Genomic DNA, 19847 nt, shown 5'->3' on the forward strand with positions numbered 1-19847 from the left:
CTTCGTTAATAATCGATCCATTTACAATAACACTATTTTAAAAAAAACAACAACAAAAAGGAAAAACCATTTATTTATAAGGTCTTATAAATTATTTGAAATAATTTATTTCATAGTTGCATTTTGAGATGACTACAGCAATAATACTCACTTATTGAGGTAGATCCGTTTCTCTGTAAACTGGCCTGATCCATGCTCTGGATCCTCGTAGGGCTCGTTCTGCACCACTTCCACACCTTCTCCACGTTCACTCTGTTCATGGCTGTGTTTGCTGATCATGTACAGCTGGCCGATACGGTACTGAATGACAAGAGAGAGCAGACAAGCTTGCTGTTAAATTGTTGAATTTAATAAAGATAATTAGACATTCATGTTGGCCAATCTGAACAGTCAGCGCTTGTACTGGAGCAAAAGTAGGCCACGCATCTGGATAATAAAGCGAGAATAAATGATTAAATGAAAAAAATTATTAAATTGAAAACAGTATTTTTACTGCTCGTGTTCTTTACTGCAGCAGAAGGATTATCAGGATTAAGAAACAAAGGTAGTCCTGCTTGAGGCTGTCTGCGCCATAGTAACAATCCCTATCAAACAGGACAACAACAAAAACAGAAGCAACAGGTTCAGTGACCCTCTCCCACGGCCTCCCCGTGATAAATCAGTCAACACCCACAATCCTTCACTCAGCTCTGACTGACACACTTGGCTCTGTCACAATGTCACTTTGAGCTGCTTTGACAGGTGGGACTTGGGTGTCACATGGCAACTATTTTCCATACATACGGAGAACGACAGACAGTGGAGAAGGGATGCTCCATGACAGAGATTTCCAACTGCTTGTAGACCTATTTCCGTGCCTAGGAAACAGATCTAGCCCAGTGATTTATGTTGCTGTGCTGAAATGCTAAGGGGTCATGTAGGACTCAGCTGACACACACACACTCAACCGTGTAGGCCCCAACTAAGCATAGCTGTGTTAAGCTTGTGGAAAAAAAAAAAAGACAAGGACTCTGTCCCAGGAATGGACATTACAGAAATATGATAGTGTAGTGGAATAGAACAGAGCTACTTTAAATCGGGCAACACGCTTGAAGTGTAACTTGTTGTGCAATGCCAGTTTTTTTCTGTCTGTTGACTATGAGAGGAAACTAATGAGGTGTGATAAAGAAGTCCCAGCAGGGATTTTGACGGTGGTGTTTCCGACTGCACAGCTGTTGGAGTCTGGCAGAAATATGACTGTCACAACAACACTGTCACCAGTCAGGTGTAATAGAGGAAGGAACTCATTACTGGTTGATCAATCAGAAATTTATTTAACCAAAAATAACGAATGTTTTTGAGGTGCTCCACAAATGTAAACACGTAAATATGTTTTATATACATGTGAAGCAAAATAGTGAAAGGATATGTTCTCTTCCTAATAAATATCATAAAGCACTGTAAAATAACCAAGCACTACTCTAAGTAAAGAGGAAGACTCTCACTAAAACTGGATTAATTTCTATGATTTTTATGCTCCTAAAAACACCTAACATAGCTCTGGGTTCTTGAGATACACAGGTTTACCACTGTTTGCTAATAATTTGTCATGACAGCCTAAATGACAACATTGTTTTATCTCCAGCTGCCTGGAACGCAGCTGGAGATAGGCACCAGCGACCCTCCCGACCCCATTAGGGAAGAAGGGTGTATAGAAAATGGATGGATGGATGGATGGATTTCATGGGCTATTTGAAGTACCTGTCTGTATACATTGTTGTAAATATTATCGATAATAATATCAATAACTTCACTAATTTTGCACTACTTGGTTGTGAGTTTTTACACTCCCACTCCCTCCAGCAGTCAAACCAGGAATTTTGTGACCTAATCTCATTATTAACACACTCATAATTAGTCATTTTAATATTCATTTACGTTACACAAGGGAAACTTATTTTCACTACACATGTATACAAGTGGTAGCAAACTTGTTCAGGGCACAGCTGACAAAGAAGATACATTTTATCTTCTAGTTCTTTTTTAATGCCATCCTGGGCAAGTGCCCATATAACCCATGTCAGAAACCACCACTGAATAGATGAAATACCAAAGGCACAAAAAAAAATAAATAAAATTATTTAATCAAGACTGAGTCAAGCGATTGTTATGCATCAAAGATTTTGTGGAGCTCAGCACACATGGTCTTGTCATTTGCCTTTTGCTTCTGCTTCATGTTAAAGAGGACAGCTCTGATCTTGACAAGTTCTGGGTCAGGGGGGAAACAAAAACTTCAGTCTCAAGGATGCAGGACTTATTCCCTGCTGTTTTATGACACTGTACAGGTATCCCTGTGTGAGGCCAGATGACCAACCTTATGATCAAACTACTCAAAGAGTGGTGAGGAGCACATTATAAAATCTGCCACTAAACCTGTACTTTTCAAGTGCAAGCAAATCTGTAGATTCAAAGCAAACTACAGCGAAGCCAATGCATTCTTTTGTCCGCACTTTTTAATCCACTCTGGTAGCGAGGAACAGACAAGTGAAAAAATTGGGACATACACTTCTTAAGTGACATCAGCTTGCATAGAGAGTGCACATAAATCTCCACACTGGATGGAAATCACAGAGGCAAAGTGGCCACTCGGGAGGACCACTAAGCAATGCCCTGATCAATCTGATGGCAAACCGGAGAGAATTAACATGAAGCACCATCCTCTTTCTGTCGCCCTTCATTAATTCAGGTTTTTGGACATTTTGTATACACAGGCCAGCTATTGTGCCAGTCTCCCTACTTTGGCTCCGTCTGTTGTTTACCTAAAAGCTGCAGCTGATGAATGAGAAACACTTTTCATTGTAGTCTTTGGAAATCTCCATCAAATGACAAAATAGGAGAAGCGGCCTTGACTCAAGACAGAGTGGCCATGAATAATCGGTTATTATTTCTCTTTCTCTGTCGGACAACAGAGTTGTTGGGTAGGATCAAGGGCTGACAAGATGAAAGTATATTTTTGTTCTATGTTCAGGTGTAATTGTACAATCCCACATGTCACTGAATGTGTCTGCCTGTTTTTTTTGTTTTTTTTTACACTTTTTTTCTCTTTTTCTTCTCTTGTTCATGTTCAATTTGTGCTCTGAGCTCACCATGTTTGGTCTGTTACAGCAATTCAGTCACTCTTCACAGCATGAATTTATTAAAACTGTGGTAGGGAATTGTGCCAATTCTCACAGACCTTCCTAGTGCAAGTACATCAACTGAAGGACCATGTAAATGAATGAAACCAGAAGGAGGAATCAAATACAGTCAAAATCATGATTGACTCTTATCCTTCATTTCCATGTTGCCTTATGTCTTCTAACTGAAAGACAAACATGCTGTTATTTTAACCTGTTTGATTTCGCATGATGAATCTTTTTATTTTTCACACCACACTGAAAGAAAATCATGAGTTCAAGCAAAGTTAATTTCAAAAGAAAGCTACGGAAAAAGACGTAGTGATATTAAGTAAAGCAATCAACAAATGGTAATCAGGCCTCTCTGGAAGCAAAGAAAAGCAAAAAAGACACCAGATTACATTCAGGAATCTTGTTTCTAAAATAAAAGTCATGCAGGTTGGTGAATGTGTTTTTCATGATGCAACACCAAGTGCATGTTTCAGAGAGAAATATCAAACAGATCACGTAAAAGCCCAAACTCTGCGTGTCTCTCTGCCTGTCTCCTTTTCTAACACAGCAGCTGGTGGTGGGAAACTGGTAAATGTGCTTCAGCCAAGAAATTTGTTACTGTGAGAAGATAACCAGAATTCTAAGGAGCGCACACACTCACAGCAACGAACGCGAGACAATAGTGGGCCCAGTGATAAGATGTAATTAAAATTTGTGCATGGACAGAATAATTACAGTCCTGAGAGCTCAGCATTGTGTGGATAAATGAGCGTGCTCATGTTGAGAGACGTTTATATAGCCGTTGAGCTTCATTACAATTCATCTTACATTCGCTAAAGAGTAAAATCTACAGAGGGAATTAAACATATCGTGGGCATCTTACAGGACGCACAAAAATAAATTAGCATTTTTGGGGGAGTATTTTATTGGCACCACTGATAAAACTTAAAAACCCCCAAAACATTTTAATATAGTAACACGGCACTGCTAAAGAAATGAATGAAATATGTTGGGAAATTATTTTCAACACAATCCCATATGACATAATTATTGGTACCCATTTTACCAACAGTATTATCAGGGTTGTAGAGATCACACTTGTTTATTTTGCATAGTCACAAAGGTCAGCAGAAAAATGCCATTAACATGACCTTTCATCCAGTTCTTAATATTGAATTCCTAGGATTGTTTGCTGAAGATTTTCCTTTGAACTTTGACCTGAACTTCCTTCACCTCTCTCCCTTATTTACTCCTGCTCTGCATCCATGATGCCTCCCTCTAAACTCATCTGGGATGTAGGTTTTGGATGAGGTATTATTTGAGATTTTGAGATGTTAAGGTTCTTATTATGGTTTGGCATCATAACAAATGTTTAAATCGGCAACAATCCTTCCAAATCCAGAAATTACTCCTCCAAACAAGCTGTTTCAGCTAGAGACAAATACAGGACGTTTTTTAAAGAACAAATCTGAATGAAAGTAACAAACGTACTCCAAGAAATTATCTTAAGTGGTGCAGTTATAGAATTTCTATGAAAACTTTTCCATTTGCACAGATACACAGATATATTTTGAAAAAGAAAATCGAACAAAAGGAATTGATATTACTTTACATAAACCTCGGGGCCAACAGCAAAGCAGAGAAGTTCATATAGTTTTAAAATAGTATTCATGTTTTAATTGATTCAGAATAGAATACATCCTGACCTCAAGATTCACCTCAATTTAAAACCAGACACCAGAGATATAATGTGTGATGGGAAGCCTGCAGAGCTCATTAAGACAGATTTAGCTCTCTGGCAGATGCTGGTACTTCTCAAGCATCTGTCACACAAACAGTGTGCACAGACTCAGTTATTATCCTACAATAAACCCGAGTTAAACAGAAAGTCAACATGGAAAAAAAAACAAAACAAAAAAAAAAACACTAGGAAGTAAAAGCACCAGCTGATCACACTTCAGCAACTTCTTTTCAACGAGTGACAGGAACATACACACTCAGAAACATGTAATTAACTCCTAAACTCAGGCAATGCTCCCTCACTTTGCAGCCTCTAAACCCTTGAACCTCTACTACTGGGTTTTCCCCCACAATGAATAAAGTGCAAGAGAGCACACACACACATTTTGCTCCTTGCTGCATCAGCAGAAACGTGGGAATGCTGCTGAGGCCAAACGCCCCACACAGACTGTATTTTACTCCATGCTTGCTGAACCAGCATAAAGTCAAGGTGAGTGTTAATTCCCTGTGAAGCTTTGATAAATTCACTCACTGTAGAAGGTGACCAAGGGCTGGTGACAGGATGCAGAGGATGACAGCTGGTGCAAGGCAGCAATATGGTGCAGTAGCTCAACACAAATGGATTATGTACAACACTGGTCGACGGGCTGACTTGCAATGTTCACAGCCTCACTCAAGAACACTTGTTAACATTGTTTTAAGAAAACTATTTAGGTATATGTGATTTGGAGGTTTATGCTGGCTGCAGGTTTCTTCATACCCCCGCAAACGTTGTTGTATTTTATTTTATAGACCAACACAAAGTAAGAAGCAAGCATCTTCCAGTGGAAAATCCTTTGCTTCTGAAAGGAGATGGCTGTGAGTCAGGAATGGAGAAATAGATGAGAAGCTAAATGTATGGCAGTAACTGAGTACTACCTGTTAGGGATTTGGATTGGGGCAGAGGTTCCCCTTTCAGCAAGACAAAGTGTCTAAAAATGCATGAAAAGCTGCAATGAAGTGTTTTTAATCAAAGCATTCAGATATGTTGTTAAAGTACAGACATGAACCTGTGCCAAGACGAGAACATTTAATTTCCCAGTAACTCTTCATCCAATCTAATTTGAGCTATTTTGTAAAGAAGATACTTGTGTGATGTTCCTCCAATGTCAATGCTGTGATCTATTTTGGGTTAGAATCTCACACCACATCCAAATGATATGTGTTGAGGCTACGATGTGACAAAATATGAAAAAGCATCAGTCTGAGTAGTGCAAAGCACTGGACATGAATGTTTTATTTACATTTCAAAACTGAGTCATGTGTGCTCTACACTCTTTTACTATTAAAATGTTGCTGCTACAAAAAGATAATTTTCTCTGGATTTTATTTGGTATTAACCTAACAGGGTAGAACATCATTGGAATAATAAATGATCATCTTTCAGAAATGAAAACAAAAGCAGAACAGACGACCCTTTTTCAACATCCCGCTGTGGTGTATCTTGTGCTGCAGGTGTGAGAAAGCCTCCTCCAGTCATGCCTTCTGCTCTACTCACATTTTATTCCCACCCAGTCCTCCAATTCTGGATCTATGCAGCATCTGGGGTCACTGAATTAGAGCTTATAAAAAGCTATGAACACTCACTACACATCACCTATGTGTGCATCATCTTTTCTTTCTGCCTGACGGCGCGCTGAGGAGCCAAAGGGAATGTTGTGTTTATGCATATGTAAAAAGGAGATCAGAAAATCAAGGGGAGACATAGACTGAAGAGATTTGATTTTAGTTAAAGAGAGTAAAAAAATGAGGAAAATGTTTTTAAAAAGAAGATGTTCAGGAAACTGGCATTACATAACAGGACTTGATTGAAGCTGCCCTTTACTAATGCTTCTCTTCTCATTTATCATATCAGTGTCTCCTTCATCTTTTTCTCCAATGACTTTCACTTCTAGAGTCTTTCCCCTCTTCAATTTTTCAATTTTCAACCATCTGTGTTGATCTCATATCAGAAGAAGCACAGATTTTAAAGAATTATAATATAGACGATAGTGCTGCAAAACTTACTGTTTCTGGTGTGCTGATACTTTGTGATTGCAATGCTCTGAATGCCAAAACACAGAAGACCATATAATCAGCACAAAATGTATTCAAACATTATTATTATTAGCTTAGAGAGTTTTTGCATTATTGAAGAATGTCTTTATGCCACGGCAGCTATATTTATGCACATTTTTCGTATTCTTCTCCTGACTGATACTGTTGTATAATCAGATTATTTTGATTCTGTGAAAGTTCTCTTAAAGTATAGTCATCAAGCACTACTGGGGTGAAGGAAAAGCTTTGACTTGAAAATTAATCAGATGTATTTCCCCTTACTTGACTTTTCCCATAATGATATCTTTTCAAATTCTTCTTCCAGGAACAAGACGAACTGATTATCAAAAGCAGCGTTGCATGACACTACCGTGATGGAGAGATAAAATCTCAGCATGTGTGTTACACTGTTTTCATTCGCTCCTAGCGATAGGAAAACATGCCCACAACCAAAAATTCTGGTCTATTTTTGTGCAAAACCGCAAGAACAACTTTTACAAAGCTTGTACACTGATTGCATGTTTGTGCTCACTGTCGTTTCAGGGAGCACCAACAGACATGACAGCACAAGAAGATTGGTGAATTTGCAAATAACTTCCTGTTTTTAGAAGACAAAAAATACATCTGGTATGTGAGAATGTAGCAAGGCCAAGTTGAGCTGAGCTCTGCAGGAGGGGAAACACAATCAAAATCCTATAAGCCTCAGGGTTAACACATTCTTAACAATAGGATCATTTTTCTCTTCTTGTCAAGAGGAAAATATGCAAACATAAAATCAGAATCCTGATATGCCTGGAACATTTTACACAATGACTGCAACAACATTTGATACATAACGGCAGCAAACAGAGCAAAGAGCACTTCTCTTCACCCTCACTCAGTCTGAGCAAAACAAAAACATTTTAGTTATTTTTTTAACTGCCTGTCAACACTATTGTTACATCTGTCTTTATCTGTTTTCATGTTGTTTGAAACAGAGGAATGAATTGAGGAGGTGCTGATGGATATCAGCATTACTTAGCTTAACTTCTCAACCAAAATTGCCAACCCTTAACAAAATCACCTGTTTGGCTCAACGGGAAAACAGTAGGTACTTTCATCTTTGCTGGACGGAAGGCTCTTTTGAAAGAAACAATGGTATTTAAAATATTTGCATGCAGTCGTTCTGTCTGGAACGACTGCATGCAATATACAGTCAACAATATACAGTGTCACTAAAATCTTTTTTATAAACCTCTGATTTACCATAGTGCATCTTTTCCATTTATTACAAGAACTACAAAGTTTTTTTTTCTGTAATTTTTCTAAAATTTGCAGACATTCTCACATTTCTGGCAAACCCTGCTATCTTTTTTTTCTGTCTTTCCAAGTAACATTTTTTAGCGCTTAAACAAGAAGAACATAAAAACCACTATACCCAGGGAAAATGGCAAACAATGTAGTTAGGAGCACTTGTGAGTAAGTTTTTAAATAGTGTTTGCAGACTGAAACCTAATACCAGCTGTCAATTGCAAAACTAGTTTAATGTCTGTTTTGGATCGTTGTCCAGTTAAGATCTGAACTATGTCTTCAGACTGTTCTTTCAAAGTAAGGGTGAGTATTGTTGAGGCAAATCTTTTATATTCAGAAAACCTTGCAATGAACACGTTCTGGAGGCAGTGAGATATACCCTCAGCATGATGCTGCCATCACCAAGCGTCATTGTTAGTACTGGGTTCTTAGGTGGAAAAGCCTAACCTTGACTCCCTCTCAATCCATGTTAATGTTAAGCTTACTTACTCTGAACAAAGGCAGCGGTGTTACTGCAATTTAGAGTTTATGATGGTCTTGAGCTTTGGTGGCTCCTGACTTGTTTTTGAACATCCTGACCAATCTCCACTGACAATGATCCCAACACACATCAAAACTGAAATGGTCAAAGCAGACTAACATCAAGCTTGTATTATGCCCCAGAATCCCCAGCCCTATTCAGAATGTCAGAATTAAGCCAAGAGCCTTTGAGGGTCAATTGTTTACTACTTATTTTTGTTTTCAAATGCAAATTTCTTTAACTAGAAGTAGCAGTGGTCTCATAATTGAAATGAAATCAGACATACGTTGTGCTTTACTAGGACATTGGAAGATGCTTTACAAGAAAATCAGTCATTCCCATTTGTGTGCACAGTCATATGTCAATGGTGACAACTAGCGGAGTGCAGCCACAGTTGCCCTTAGGGCAGTCTGACAGAATCGAGGTCATGTACCAGTGCCATCACCAGGAGGCAAGGTGGGTACAGTGTCTTGCACAAGGACATAACAACGGAGCCAGGGTTCACACCGGCAACTGACTGATTAGAGGACAAACTCCTGCCACCATTGCCCCCAACTATAACAATAATTGGGGCAGTTGGGAGATTCCTTAAGGCTTTAACCTGGGGAGGAAAATAGCATAATGAATATAGGGTGGGTAGAAGAAACATGCAAAATATGGTTGCTGGTAATATTTGGTGAAAAGGCTTTTAAACTACGTTATTTTGATTAATGGAGAAACTTGGTAATACTCCTGTATCATGTGGTTACTTTTTTCATTTTTGTTATATTATTAACTTCAGCTCATTTAGCTATGGGAACTCAGCAAACTGCAGCTTGCATGACTGAAGAAACTGGAACTTGGCTTGAAAACCAGGTTGATATTATCTCATGTTGGGAAGCAGGAAGTATCAGTTTACCTGTGTTGGCAATTAGTTTGTTGACAATCTTCAAGAGAGGTTTAACACATGCCATGCCTTGCAAAAGTATTAATATCTCTTGAACTTTTGAGGTATTAAAGCCAAACCTCAATGCATTTCATTGCATGGTAGAAACCTATACAAAGTACTATATGATTGGAAAGACTAAGGAACATGATACATGGCCTTCCTGAGCCGTTATTCCAATTTATTCTATTTAGTTGCCTTTATAAGTCAAAATAAGGTTTTGGAGAAGTTTATGACAGGGTTAGGCCATAAAACCATACACAAAGTACTGTTCAATCTATTATCTAGAAATAGGAAAAGTATGGCTAAATGACATACTGGATCTGTCTTTCTAAAATGGCAGATCTCCCCATGAAAACATTCATCAGAGAGCCATCATTTGACTCAAGCTAAGCAGGGAGACTCAACAGGATAACTGTTAGTTGTGCTCTCCATCAACATTTTAGGTTGAATGTAACTATATACTCATCACAGTACAGAGAACAATAGAAAAATACCTAAGTTTCCTCTATTAAATTCCTATTTCACAACCGGGGTTCCCTTACATCTGTTCTTTTTTAGTGCCGTATATTGTATATTTAACTTGATCTGCACATATTCGATCAAATTCATCTTTGGGATAAAGAACTTGAGTCCTTCCTGAGTGGTATGATGTGTTGGACATTCCTATTAGACTTAGACTTAGACTGACTTTATTGTCATTTTGTATGCACAGGGGTGTATACAGAACGAAATTTCGTTGCACACGGCTCAGGATAATGTTTTGAGGTTCCAATGAGGTTACTCCAGAATAAGTAAAATACAATATAAAATATCAATATAAATATTAAATATAAAGTGCAGGAATGACAGTAAAATAGAAGTTATTTAGCTATGTACATGTGCAAGGTATGAAGTGGAGACCAGTTTTTGAATGCAGTCCAGTTAAGAGTTCAGCAGTCTGATGGCAAGTGGGAAAAAGCTGTTCCGGAACCTGGTGGGCCTGCACCGGATGCTGCAGAACCTCTTTCCAGAGGGCAGCAGGGAGAACAGTCCATGGTGGAGGTGTGAGGGGTCACTGACGATGTTCCGGCCTCGGGACACGCAGCGCTCCATAATGAAATGTCCTGAATGGAGGGAAGGGGGGCACCGATGATCCTCTCTGCTGTCCGCACCACTCTCCTCACGTTCTTCCAGTTGGAGGCGCTGCAGCCTCCACACCACACAGAGAGGCAGCTGGTCAGAGTGCTCTCTATGGTGCTTCTGTAGAACGTCTTGAGGATGGCCTCCACAAATTCAGTGGCAGGTGCCACCGAATCAGTGTTGTTTTGACTTTACCTGTCATAGTTTTTCTTTACTCTTTGTGTCCCTCTAGTTTGATATGAAAGCCTGTCAGGCTGACCTGCCTGTGTTAGGCATTTTAATGTTATTTTATTGAATAAAAGCTTACTCTAAGCTTTTACCAAACATTGATACAAGGTTCTGTCCTTTAAAATATGAACATGTCAAACCCTCATTGTTTTTAATCACTACACAAGAGCTTAGTTCGCCTCGGTTCTAGGAACTAAATAAAGTGATGAATTGCTCAACTGATGAACAAATGTTGAAACTTGAACCTGAAAAGTCTCATGGATATAACCAGGGTTCTGGTGAAAATGTTTCTGAGGAATGCCAGCATGTTCAACAAACACACATAATACATTTTATTGAATACAAAATTAAGACATTTTTAGTATTTATCGCAGGTTTACAGTTGTACTTATTACAGAGCTTCCTTTATAATTCCATTCTAATTATGGTAAAAGCACATGTGAAGCATTTTTTCTTACTTTTTTAGATAATTGTAAGTTACCCATCACCACTTTTCCATGCAGAGTCCCAGTGAAGAGGTGGCTATTTCTATTGAGAGGCACTGGTGATGGACAGGTCAGCAGTCAATAACACCAACGCACACCGGCAAAGCAACCATGAATACATACTTATACCTAATGACAATTTAGAGAGAGCAATTAACTTCCTGTAGTCATGTTTTTAGGCTAAAGAAGAAAGCAGGAGTTTTTTATGGAGTGTAGATTTTCCTAGATGATTACATCTCCTCACTGTAGTGGACAGAGTTATATACAGCACATTTTTTCTTGTAGTAAATAAATCCAGAAAGAAAGATAACCAAACCAAGGATCAATCCACACAGTCCAACAACAATCTTAGTTTTTTCTCCTTCAGGACGGGAGTTGTCTGAAACAGATGAAAAAAAAAGAAAAAACAGAGGGTAAACATTTATACTGTGAATTATTTACATGTCAAGTATCTGGATGACAATAATAAACTTACTCCAAACAATGATTCTTGGCTCCGACAGGGTGAAGTGTTCAACCATGCAGCTGATTCTTTCTCCAGAAGTTGGTGTGTACTCAAGGTAAGAATGAAACTGGTAGTACAATTCTCCATCTGGGATGACATCTGTGTTACTGACCCCTTCAGTCACTTCTTGGTCATTTCGCAGCCAGGTTATTTGAATTTGCTTTGGGTAAAAGTCATAGGCACTACACACAAGCATGGCTGGATGTCGACCATCGGGCTGTTTCACTGATTTCATCCTCATGGTGGGCGTTGTTGACAGGCTTCCTAGAAAAAAAAAAAATATTATTTATGATTTTTTTTCACATTATTTATATATTTGTTTCAAGAATAACCCCTTGAGATGTATTGTCTCATTTTCGAGGGGGTCTTAACTTTTATTTTTGTATATTGTCCATTGCATAATATCATGAACAAGTAAATGTGAACAAAAACATGAACATGTTCTAATGCACCTACACAGAAATTAACACAAAAGTTGATGACTCTATAATTGGAAAAGTAAAATGTAAAAATATAACAACACTTTTGAAAGTTATGTTAAGTATTTGTCTCCAAATGAGCATGTATAACATCATAGTCTCAGTTCTAGTTGTCATATCAAGTAATATGAAAACTGTGTTCATATTGTTAAAAGAAATGCTCTTACCTGTGGTCTGCATAAAATCGATGTTGTCGTAACACAACTGTTTCATTTCCGCTAATCTTTCAAACTTATCATAAATGTCTGCGTTCCAGTTATGAGAAGCCGCAATTGAAAAGTCTGTGAATCCAATCCAGTTTCCTCTTGTGCTGTTGTACTCCATCATCATTTGCTTGTTAAAACTGGATGTAAGTATGTATTCAATTCTAGTCAAGTCTGGACCACTGAATGAACAACATGCATTGACTTGGTAAAAATCATCTTCTGACAGAACTGCAGAGAAATGAAAGAAATCAGTGAATTTTAAATTAATTGTTCTCCACCCCAAAACAGCTAACTAAAACCTAAATAAAAATAAAAATGTATTCAACTTACCTGGACTTTCAAGAGATAAGAACAAAGTAAAAAGAAAACTGTAAGCCTTCATGTTTCCTCAGACTTTGTGGATCACTTGTGTGCTTCACAGCTATCAGGAAGTAAATGAAGTTATGACACACACCAGAAAAAAAAAACAAAAGAAAAACACATACCTGCTGTTGTTGTATGGTCAAAGCAATAAAAGCTCCAGCAATGGATAGGTCAAATTATTTCAACAAAAATCATTTTAATAAACAAACAATGTTACTTTAATTAAAATGCCTTTCTAATATTTTGAATTTCACCTCAGTCTATTAAAATCACTTTGTGCAGCAAAGATTGCTAATGTAACCAGTGAGTTTGCTGATGTTTTGTGTTTCTGTTTTGTGTGTCAGTTGGTCTTGTCTTCATTTTCATTTGCTTCCATTTCTTATCTGTTTAAAGTTCTGCTTTCTCTATTGAATCGTTAGTATGAAAATACTTAGTCAGCTGTTTTTGATATTTAAAACTCTCCTCAAATCCTCTTTATCTTTTTGCTCACAACAGTCACAGTCATATGCATCATAAAAACACCAGTAACATACAATATTTCCACTGATGTGATACGTGGCATAATTTAATAGTCAGTAGTGTCCATAAAGACTCCTATGTGCAGCTAATGTTGAAACTATGTAAAGTCTTACAGTGTGCTCCATTTTGTACTGAAAAGTTAAAAATTTTGAGTTGGAAAACAGAAAATCTTCTTGACATTGAGATTAGAACTGCAAGAGGGGAAAGTCATTCCTCACCAATCAAAGTCTGTCTGGTTGCTGCATGTGTAAGTCACAGTAATCTACCTTTTGTTCCCTTTATTTTTATAAATGGTGTTTCAGTAAATCAGTCATTAGCTACAGTTTTTGAATTCATAAAATGCAAAGAAATATGTTTATATTAACTGGTATTGCGGTCAATCTACGTTCCAACCCCCATCTATGGTCATGAGCTTTGGGTCATGACCAAAAGAACAAGATCGCGGATACAAGCGGCCGAAATGGGTTTTCTCCGTAGGGTGGCTGGGCTCTCCCATAGAGATAGGGTGAGAAGCTCGGTCATCCCGGAGAGACTCAGAGTAGAGCCGCTGCTCCTTCACATAGAGTGGGGCCAGTTGAGGTGGCTCGGACATCTGGTTAGGATCCCTCCTGGACGCCTCCCTGGTGAGGTGTTCTGGGCGTGTCCCACCGGGAGGAGGCCCTGGGGAAGACCAGGACACGCTGGAGGGACTATGTCTCTCGGCTGGCCTGGGAACGCCTTGGGATTCCCCCAGAAGAGACAAGTAGCTGGGGAGAGAGAAGTCTGGGCCACCCTTCTTAGGCTGCTACCCCCGAGGCCCGACCTCGGATAAGCGGAAGAAAATGGATGGATGGATGGATGGATGGACGGTACTGCTTGTAATATTTAGTTAGTTCAGGAAAGCGGCAGTGTTATGTGTTTTCCAGCCACATTACATATCTTATAGCACAATCAAGTATCTCTATGTTACCTTCAGTTTTTATAAAAAGGTTATATAAATCACATATGACATATAGGAAATTCAATTGTATTAGTTGACATCTTGAATTTGGGCCTCTATCGGTTTAAAAACACTCTTTCTGAAGCAATGCCTCCAGAAAATATTAACAGCATTGCTCCTATATTAACCTTTTACCAGCTTTGCACTGAGAAGCAGCTTGTATAATCAGCTCCGCAGATGTGCAAGTTCTACAAGGTGTTTACTAATTTGTGCTGACAAGTCTGAAGGAGCTGAGTGGGGAAGGGCTGTTCTGGGAGGCAGAAGCTCCGAGGAGAAGTTGTGTCTTGAAAGCACACCCAAATGTTTTACACTGTTGAATTGTTGCCACTACAGATTAAGGGCTTTCTCAAACATGCATGAAAAAATCAAGGCAATTCTCCAGGTATGTTTTTGATGAGGGAATAACATTATGACATGACATAAAGCTAAAAAATTTTATTATACATAATACTGCCTCTTTAACTGCCACAATGAGGAAGTTTACTTGGTGGGACCTCTTTCCCACATCTGAGGTCCAATATTTTATTGTAACAATATACTCAAAATAGTGTGAGAACAATTGAAACATACCTCAGGTTCCTCTATTTGTAGTTTTGAGTTCCCGTTTCACAATGTATTGTATGTTTTACTTGATTTTATCAGATCCCTTACTTGACCACAGCTTTATGCCAGTCTGTGACCAATTCCCTTCCCATTTTAGCACATGTCCCAGGTGATTTGCCTACCTGCTTCCATTTGCTGAACATCTCTATTAGTACAAAGAATCCTAGGTTGTAAGGATAATTTGTCAGATATCAGAAAGTGTAGTGTTTTCACTTTTCAGTTTGCTTTACCCTTTCCATCCCTCTGGTTTGATATGTAAACTTGTCAAGTATTCAGTCTGACCTGCCTGTATTAGGCATCAAAATAATGGATTTTATTAAACAAAAGCTTACTCTTCACCCAGCACTGATGTAAGGTTATGCCCTTTAAATATGAACATGTTCTAAAACTCATCAAAACTCATTGTTTCTGCATCTTTTTATCATTACGTGACAGCTCCATAGATATAAATCTTGTTGTGCCAGCCAACAGGAAGGGTTTTGCATTTGTCACTCACCAGGTGTTTGGTGAAAATATTTCTGGGGAATTCCAGCATACACATCAAAAAACATTATCTTTTTTATGAATACAAAAAAATAAAAAAATACTGCCAAACTGGTAATGTGACCTTTCCTGTTTCATCCAAAGTTTACTCTGTTCTTAACTGAACACCCTTGTTTATTATTTTTTAGCTGTTATTAGATTCAGAAGTGTAACCTAGGCAAGTTACTAAACAGGCTGTTGCTAGGTAACCAAACAGTAAGTGAGTTAGTGAATGCCACCAACCTTTGTTGGCTTAACCTTGCTTAGAGGTTGAGCAGCTAAATTTTTCCTCTGCCTACATCTCCCAGAATGCTGTGCAGTTCTGCAATGGAGTTCAGCGAAACTATTGAAAGTTCTACCCGATGTATTATCTATTGATATTGATCATTTGTCTATGGCAATATGTAGTTATTAATTTATTTGTCTTGATTCTTTCTCTCTGTCGACATAAAACTGAATGAAATGAACTTTGTGATAAAAACATTTAAGGAATACAGCAGTCAAACCACATGTAGAAAACAGGAAGTTTTTATTTTAAATGATATCCTTGTTTAATAACAGTTACTGACAGGATGCAGTATCTGATCAGACAAATACAGAAACAACACAACTGCACTGTAGTGTTGAGGAAAGACATTTAAATTGAAGCGGAATTTTTCTAGTAGTAATTTAAGCAAACCTGAACATTTACAAGGCTACTCTTGATACATCAATGTAGCATAGGCAAAATGGCTGTATACAAAGCCTAAAAGTACCTAAAGATTATTCCATGCAAATAAAGCCAAAAGGGAAGCTACTCTTTTATGTTATTAACCAACATTGTCTGTGTTGTTACAATACTGGTTTCCTTTCACAAACAAGAAAGTTCCTGCAGCAATTCCAAGAAGCCCAAGAATCAGACCAAGAGCACAGAAGACGGTTGGACCCACACTCTTCTCCTCTGTTTCAACGTCTAAAGAAAAAGAGAACAGGAGAGAAAATATTTGATAGTCAAGATAAAACACAAGTAGAGACAATTTAAGTCTTGAAGCTACAAAAAAAAGATTTTCTCACCCCAAAACCTGGTCTTAGGTTCGTCCAGGGCTTCATGTTCCACAGTGCAGCTGTAAATGTCTCCTTGCTTTGGAACAAAGGTCAGGTAGGAGAAGACATGAAATGTCCCATCAGAGTTGGAAATAGTTTTGATGAAGGGATCTTCCATAGCCACCTGTTTGTCATTCTTGGTCCACCTGATGTTGATTACAGGTGGGAAAAAGTTGTTGGCAAAACACACCAGGGTGTTCTCTACATCTTCAATCACTTCGTCTTTGGAGTACATCATCACATCTGGTGGGTCTAAGAAAGATAAATTGGGACGTTATTAAGCTTGTTTGATGATTCTGGAGAAACTTTGTTCAATAGTAGCAAATTACAACTAAGGTTTACCTACCTTTAGTCCTTCTAACGTCTGGGTCCGGTTTCCATCGATGTATATCTTTCATACACGCAGTTCGGTATATTGCTGCATATTCACGTATAGTGTCTGTATATTTAGATTGCACAGTTTCCATTTTGCTATCCCAGACGCCAATGTTGTTTTTAAAATCTGCATGATACAATTCATCATTGTCTAATGTCACATAGACCTGGGTGTCACTTGAGTCAAAGCATCCATACGTAAAACAGAGTTGGTGACTCCCTGTAACAAAGGAGAAGAAGGTAAACACACAGTAAAGAATGGTAGTAAAATTTGGTGAAATCAAGACAAAAAAAAAAAGTGTGATATGAAAATAAATCTTTCAAAGCCATGAAAGTGAAACGGTGTTCTTCTCTTCATATTTCAGCCTTGATATGTGGCTTCCCTTGGTTTTTGATCATTACATGTAAGTGATAAATGTTTTTTGGAATTTTTTTGCTTATAGATGTTATTTGAAAATATAATAATTACTAAAAAGGAAAACATTTAAAGTAAATTTGCATTCTGTTTACAGAAAATAATAAAAAATGTTATCCTGGCATTTTAACTGTTTTATTGTTATCTTCAGTAAGGCTAAATTAAAATTAATGTACAACAAACAAGAGCTAGTTGTAAAGCATACTGGAAGGAAAAATTAAATAACAGCATTATAAAAATAATACATCATAATGCGTTGTTATATTTACTATATTTATTACCAAAATAACAAGTTATAGTCACACTTTTCTGGACAATTATTTTACAATTCAACATCTTTGCAACTACTGTTTGCTCAGCAAAACTGTTTACATGTTTACTTTATGATTAATGTATTATTATATTTTGTTTTTACAGAATTCGTCTAGCAACCACAGCAGCCAGTGCTTATTGTAAAAACAACAAAACTTTTTTTTCTTTTTTTTTACAGAGCAGGTCAAGCAGCTCTATGCTGGTAACTTACCTGCAGCACAGACGAAACGTGCTCCAAAGAAAAGTAGGAGTAGTACGAAGCACAGATAGTTTGATCTCCACTGCTGTCCCATCGTGACTCTCAATCGCTTTGTTCTAAACATGCAGTGAAAACGTGATTTCAACAGAGGGACTTAGGTTCCTGCAGGTCTGAACTTCCTCATTCCTGAGGGCAAACTAAAAACCTTTGGCTGAGGAGGAAGCTGGATCAACAAAAATCCTGTTGAACTATACTGCGAAATATCAATATCAGAGTAATGTAATTGTTCCAAGTGAAACTGTTTGTATTTCTGGGTAATTTTAACAGCTAAAATGAACTGATTATTAAAATATAAATTAGATTTCTTGTTGATATTGAAGTTCTTTTAGCCCCAAGTTTTATGAAGTTCTGTGTAGCTGACTATTATTCTTTCACTACAAATGGGATGTAAAGTATTTTGAGAAAGTATTTTTTTAGAGAATTAGTACTATTTGTATAAACTAGTTTAAGAAAATTTTTTTAGCCCAACATTTGCACACAAAGTAACACTTAGGGTGTGGAAAATACCACAGCTTCGCTGGACTTCGCCTTGTAGGCTTGTCTGAACTGTGATTGGCTGGTCTGCCTGTCAATCATGGTCGACAACAACCTATCAGAGCATGTGGCAGAACATGTGTTTTCTGTAATAGCTTGCAGTAGTTCAGTAGTTTCAACAACTCTATTATCAGAAAGGAGTTCTAAGTTTGATATTTGCTGAATCTTTTGTTTGGCTGCATCAACAATTGTAAGTTGAGTGATAATAAAAGGACGCCACATCTTTGATCGGATGCCTGCAGTTTTTTCAGATACTATCACCAAGCCCTTCAGTTCATAGGGTGTTAAGTATATTTATCTATAAATATTAGGTGTTGAAACCTGTAGCTGCAGCTCTATTTTGTCATAAGCTTTAAAACATTTTGATTCATTTGTTGCTTTTCGTTCCTTGGTTACTTTTAATATTCATAGTTTTTGTATCCTGTACTGTAGCTACTTCTATATATTTAAGTTTTAATTCTGTTTGTTGTGTCCATCTAATGTTTTTCTCTACACACCTTTTAGTTTTAATGTTAAAAACAATCTGCTTTCTGCCTGGTTTCTGTTATTTGTGGATCATTCTCCTGTTGTTATCTTCTGTTTTGTGTATGACGGTTGGACATTCCTATTATGTCTGTACTTTTATATAATTGTTTGAACAGATGAACCTGGATCTTCGACCATCAGTATATTGTTCCCAAGGATGAACCAGACTTGTGCAGTTGCACAACTCGTTTCCTGAGATGTTGGCTGATCTCTTTTGACTTTCCCATTGTGTCAAAGGAGAAAGCAGCAGAAATGGAAGAAATATTCACAGTTGTGACTGTTGAAGTGGCTTCAGGAGAGGAAAGTGGTTTACTATACTTGATTTTGACCTTTGTTGCACTTGTAGAAGAAGTGCCAACTAAAGCATTTTAGGTTGTAGCTTCAGCTAATCTCTTCTGTAGAGGTTTCAAGCATTGATGATGGTGACTGTAACAGTGAGCCAAAAGATGTACCATCTTTGGGATAGATGGTGCATGATAATATATCAAGAAGAGAAACACCTCCCAAGAACTCATGTGATTCAACAACGGCTGGCTTGAAAACCATTATATGAGTTTTGGAGTGGATGGAAGTCTGCTTCATGAGGAATGGAAATGAATTGAAGAGTGGAAGAGGGTGAATGGACTTCAGAGTGAA

The 19847-nt window shown here is 37.8% G+C and overlaps 3 protein-coding genes across 5 annotated transcripts in view; all 3 read right to left on the reverse strand.

Annotated features, from left to right (window-relative positions):
- Nucleotides 1–19847, reverse strand: part of pitpnc1a (phosphatidylinositol transfer protein cytoplasmic 1a) — a 62738-nt gene that overhangs the window by 12507 nt on the left and 30384 nt on the right. For both annotated transcript variants that reach the window (XM_044101149.1, XM_044101148.1), the window contains exon 2: nucleotides 152–300. In XM_044101149.1, coding sequence (XP_043957084.1) covers nucleotides 152–279 — 128 coding nt within the window. In that variant the 5' untranslated portion in view covers nucleotides 280–300. The remainder of the gene's footprint in view (nucleotides 1–151; nucleotides 301–19847) is intronic.
- Nucleotides 11423–13121, reverse strand: LOC122822463 (rano class II histocompatibility antigen, A beta chain-like). The gene is made up of 4 exons (XM_044101154.1): nucleotides 13053–13121; nucleotides 12684–12950; nucleotides 12008–12301; nucleotides 11423–11911 (listed from the first exon to the last, which is right to left on the reverse strand). Exons 1-4 carry the CDS (start codon nucleotides 13102–13104, stop codon nucleotides 11763–11765), a joined length of 762 nt encoding a protein of 253 aa, XP_043957089.1. The 5' UTR covers nucleotides 13105–13121; the 3' UTR covers nucleotides 11423–11762.
- LOC122822464 (H-2 class II histocompatibility antigen, A-Q alpha chain-like) lies at nucleotides 16219–18280 on the reverse strand. Of its 2 annotated transcripts, XM_044101156.1 has the most exons (5): nucleotides 18105–18258; nucleotides 17138–17386; nucleotides 16916–17043; nucleotides 16762–16828; nucleotides 16219–16660 (listed from the first exon to the last, which is right to left on the reverse strand). In XM_044101156.1, exons 1-5 carry the CDS (start codon nucleotides 18214–18216, stop codon nucleotides 16518–16520), a joined length of 699 nt encoding a protein of 232 aa, XP_043957091.1. In that variant the 5' UTR covers nucleotides 18217–18258; the 3' UTR covers nucleotides 16219–16517. The 2 variants fall into 2 exon arrangements, with proteins under 2 accessions (XP_043957091.1, XP_043957090.1); XM_044101155.1 differs by having other exon boundaries at nucleotides 16762–17043; nucleotides 18105–18280.

Source organism: Gambusia affinis, linkage group LG19, assembly GCF_019740435.1.
Source record: "Gambusia affinis linkage group LG19, SWU_Gaff_1.0, whole genome shotgun sequence".
Classification (NCBI taxonomy): domain Eukaryota; kingdom Metazoa; phylum Chordata; class Actinopteri; order Cyprinodontiformes; family Poeciliidae; genus Gambusia; species Gambusia affinis.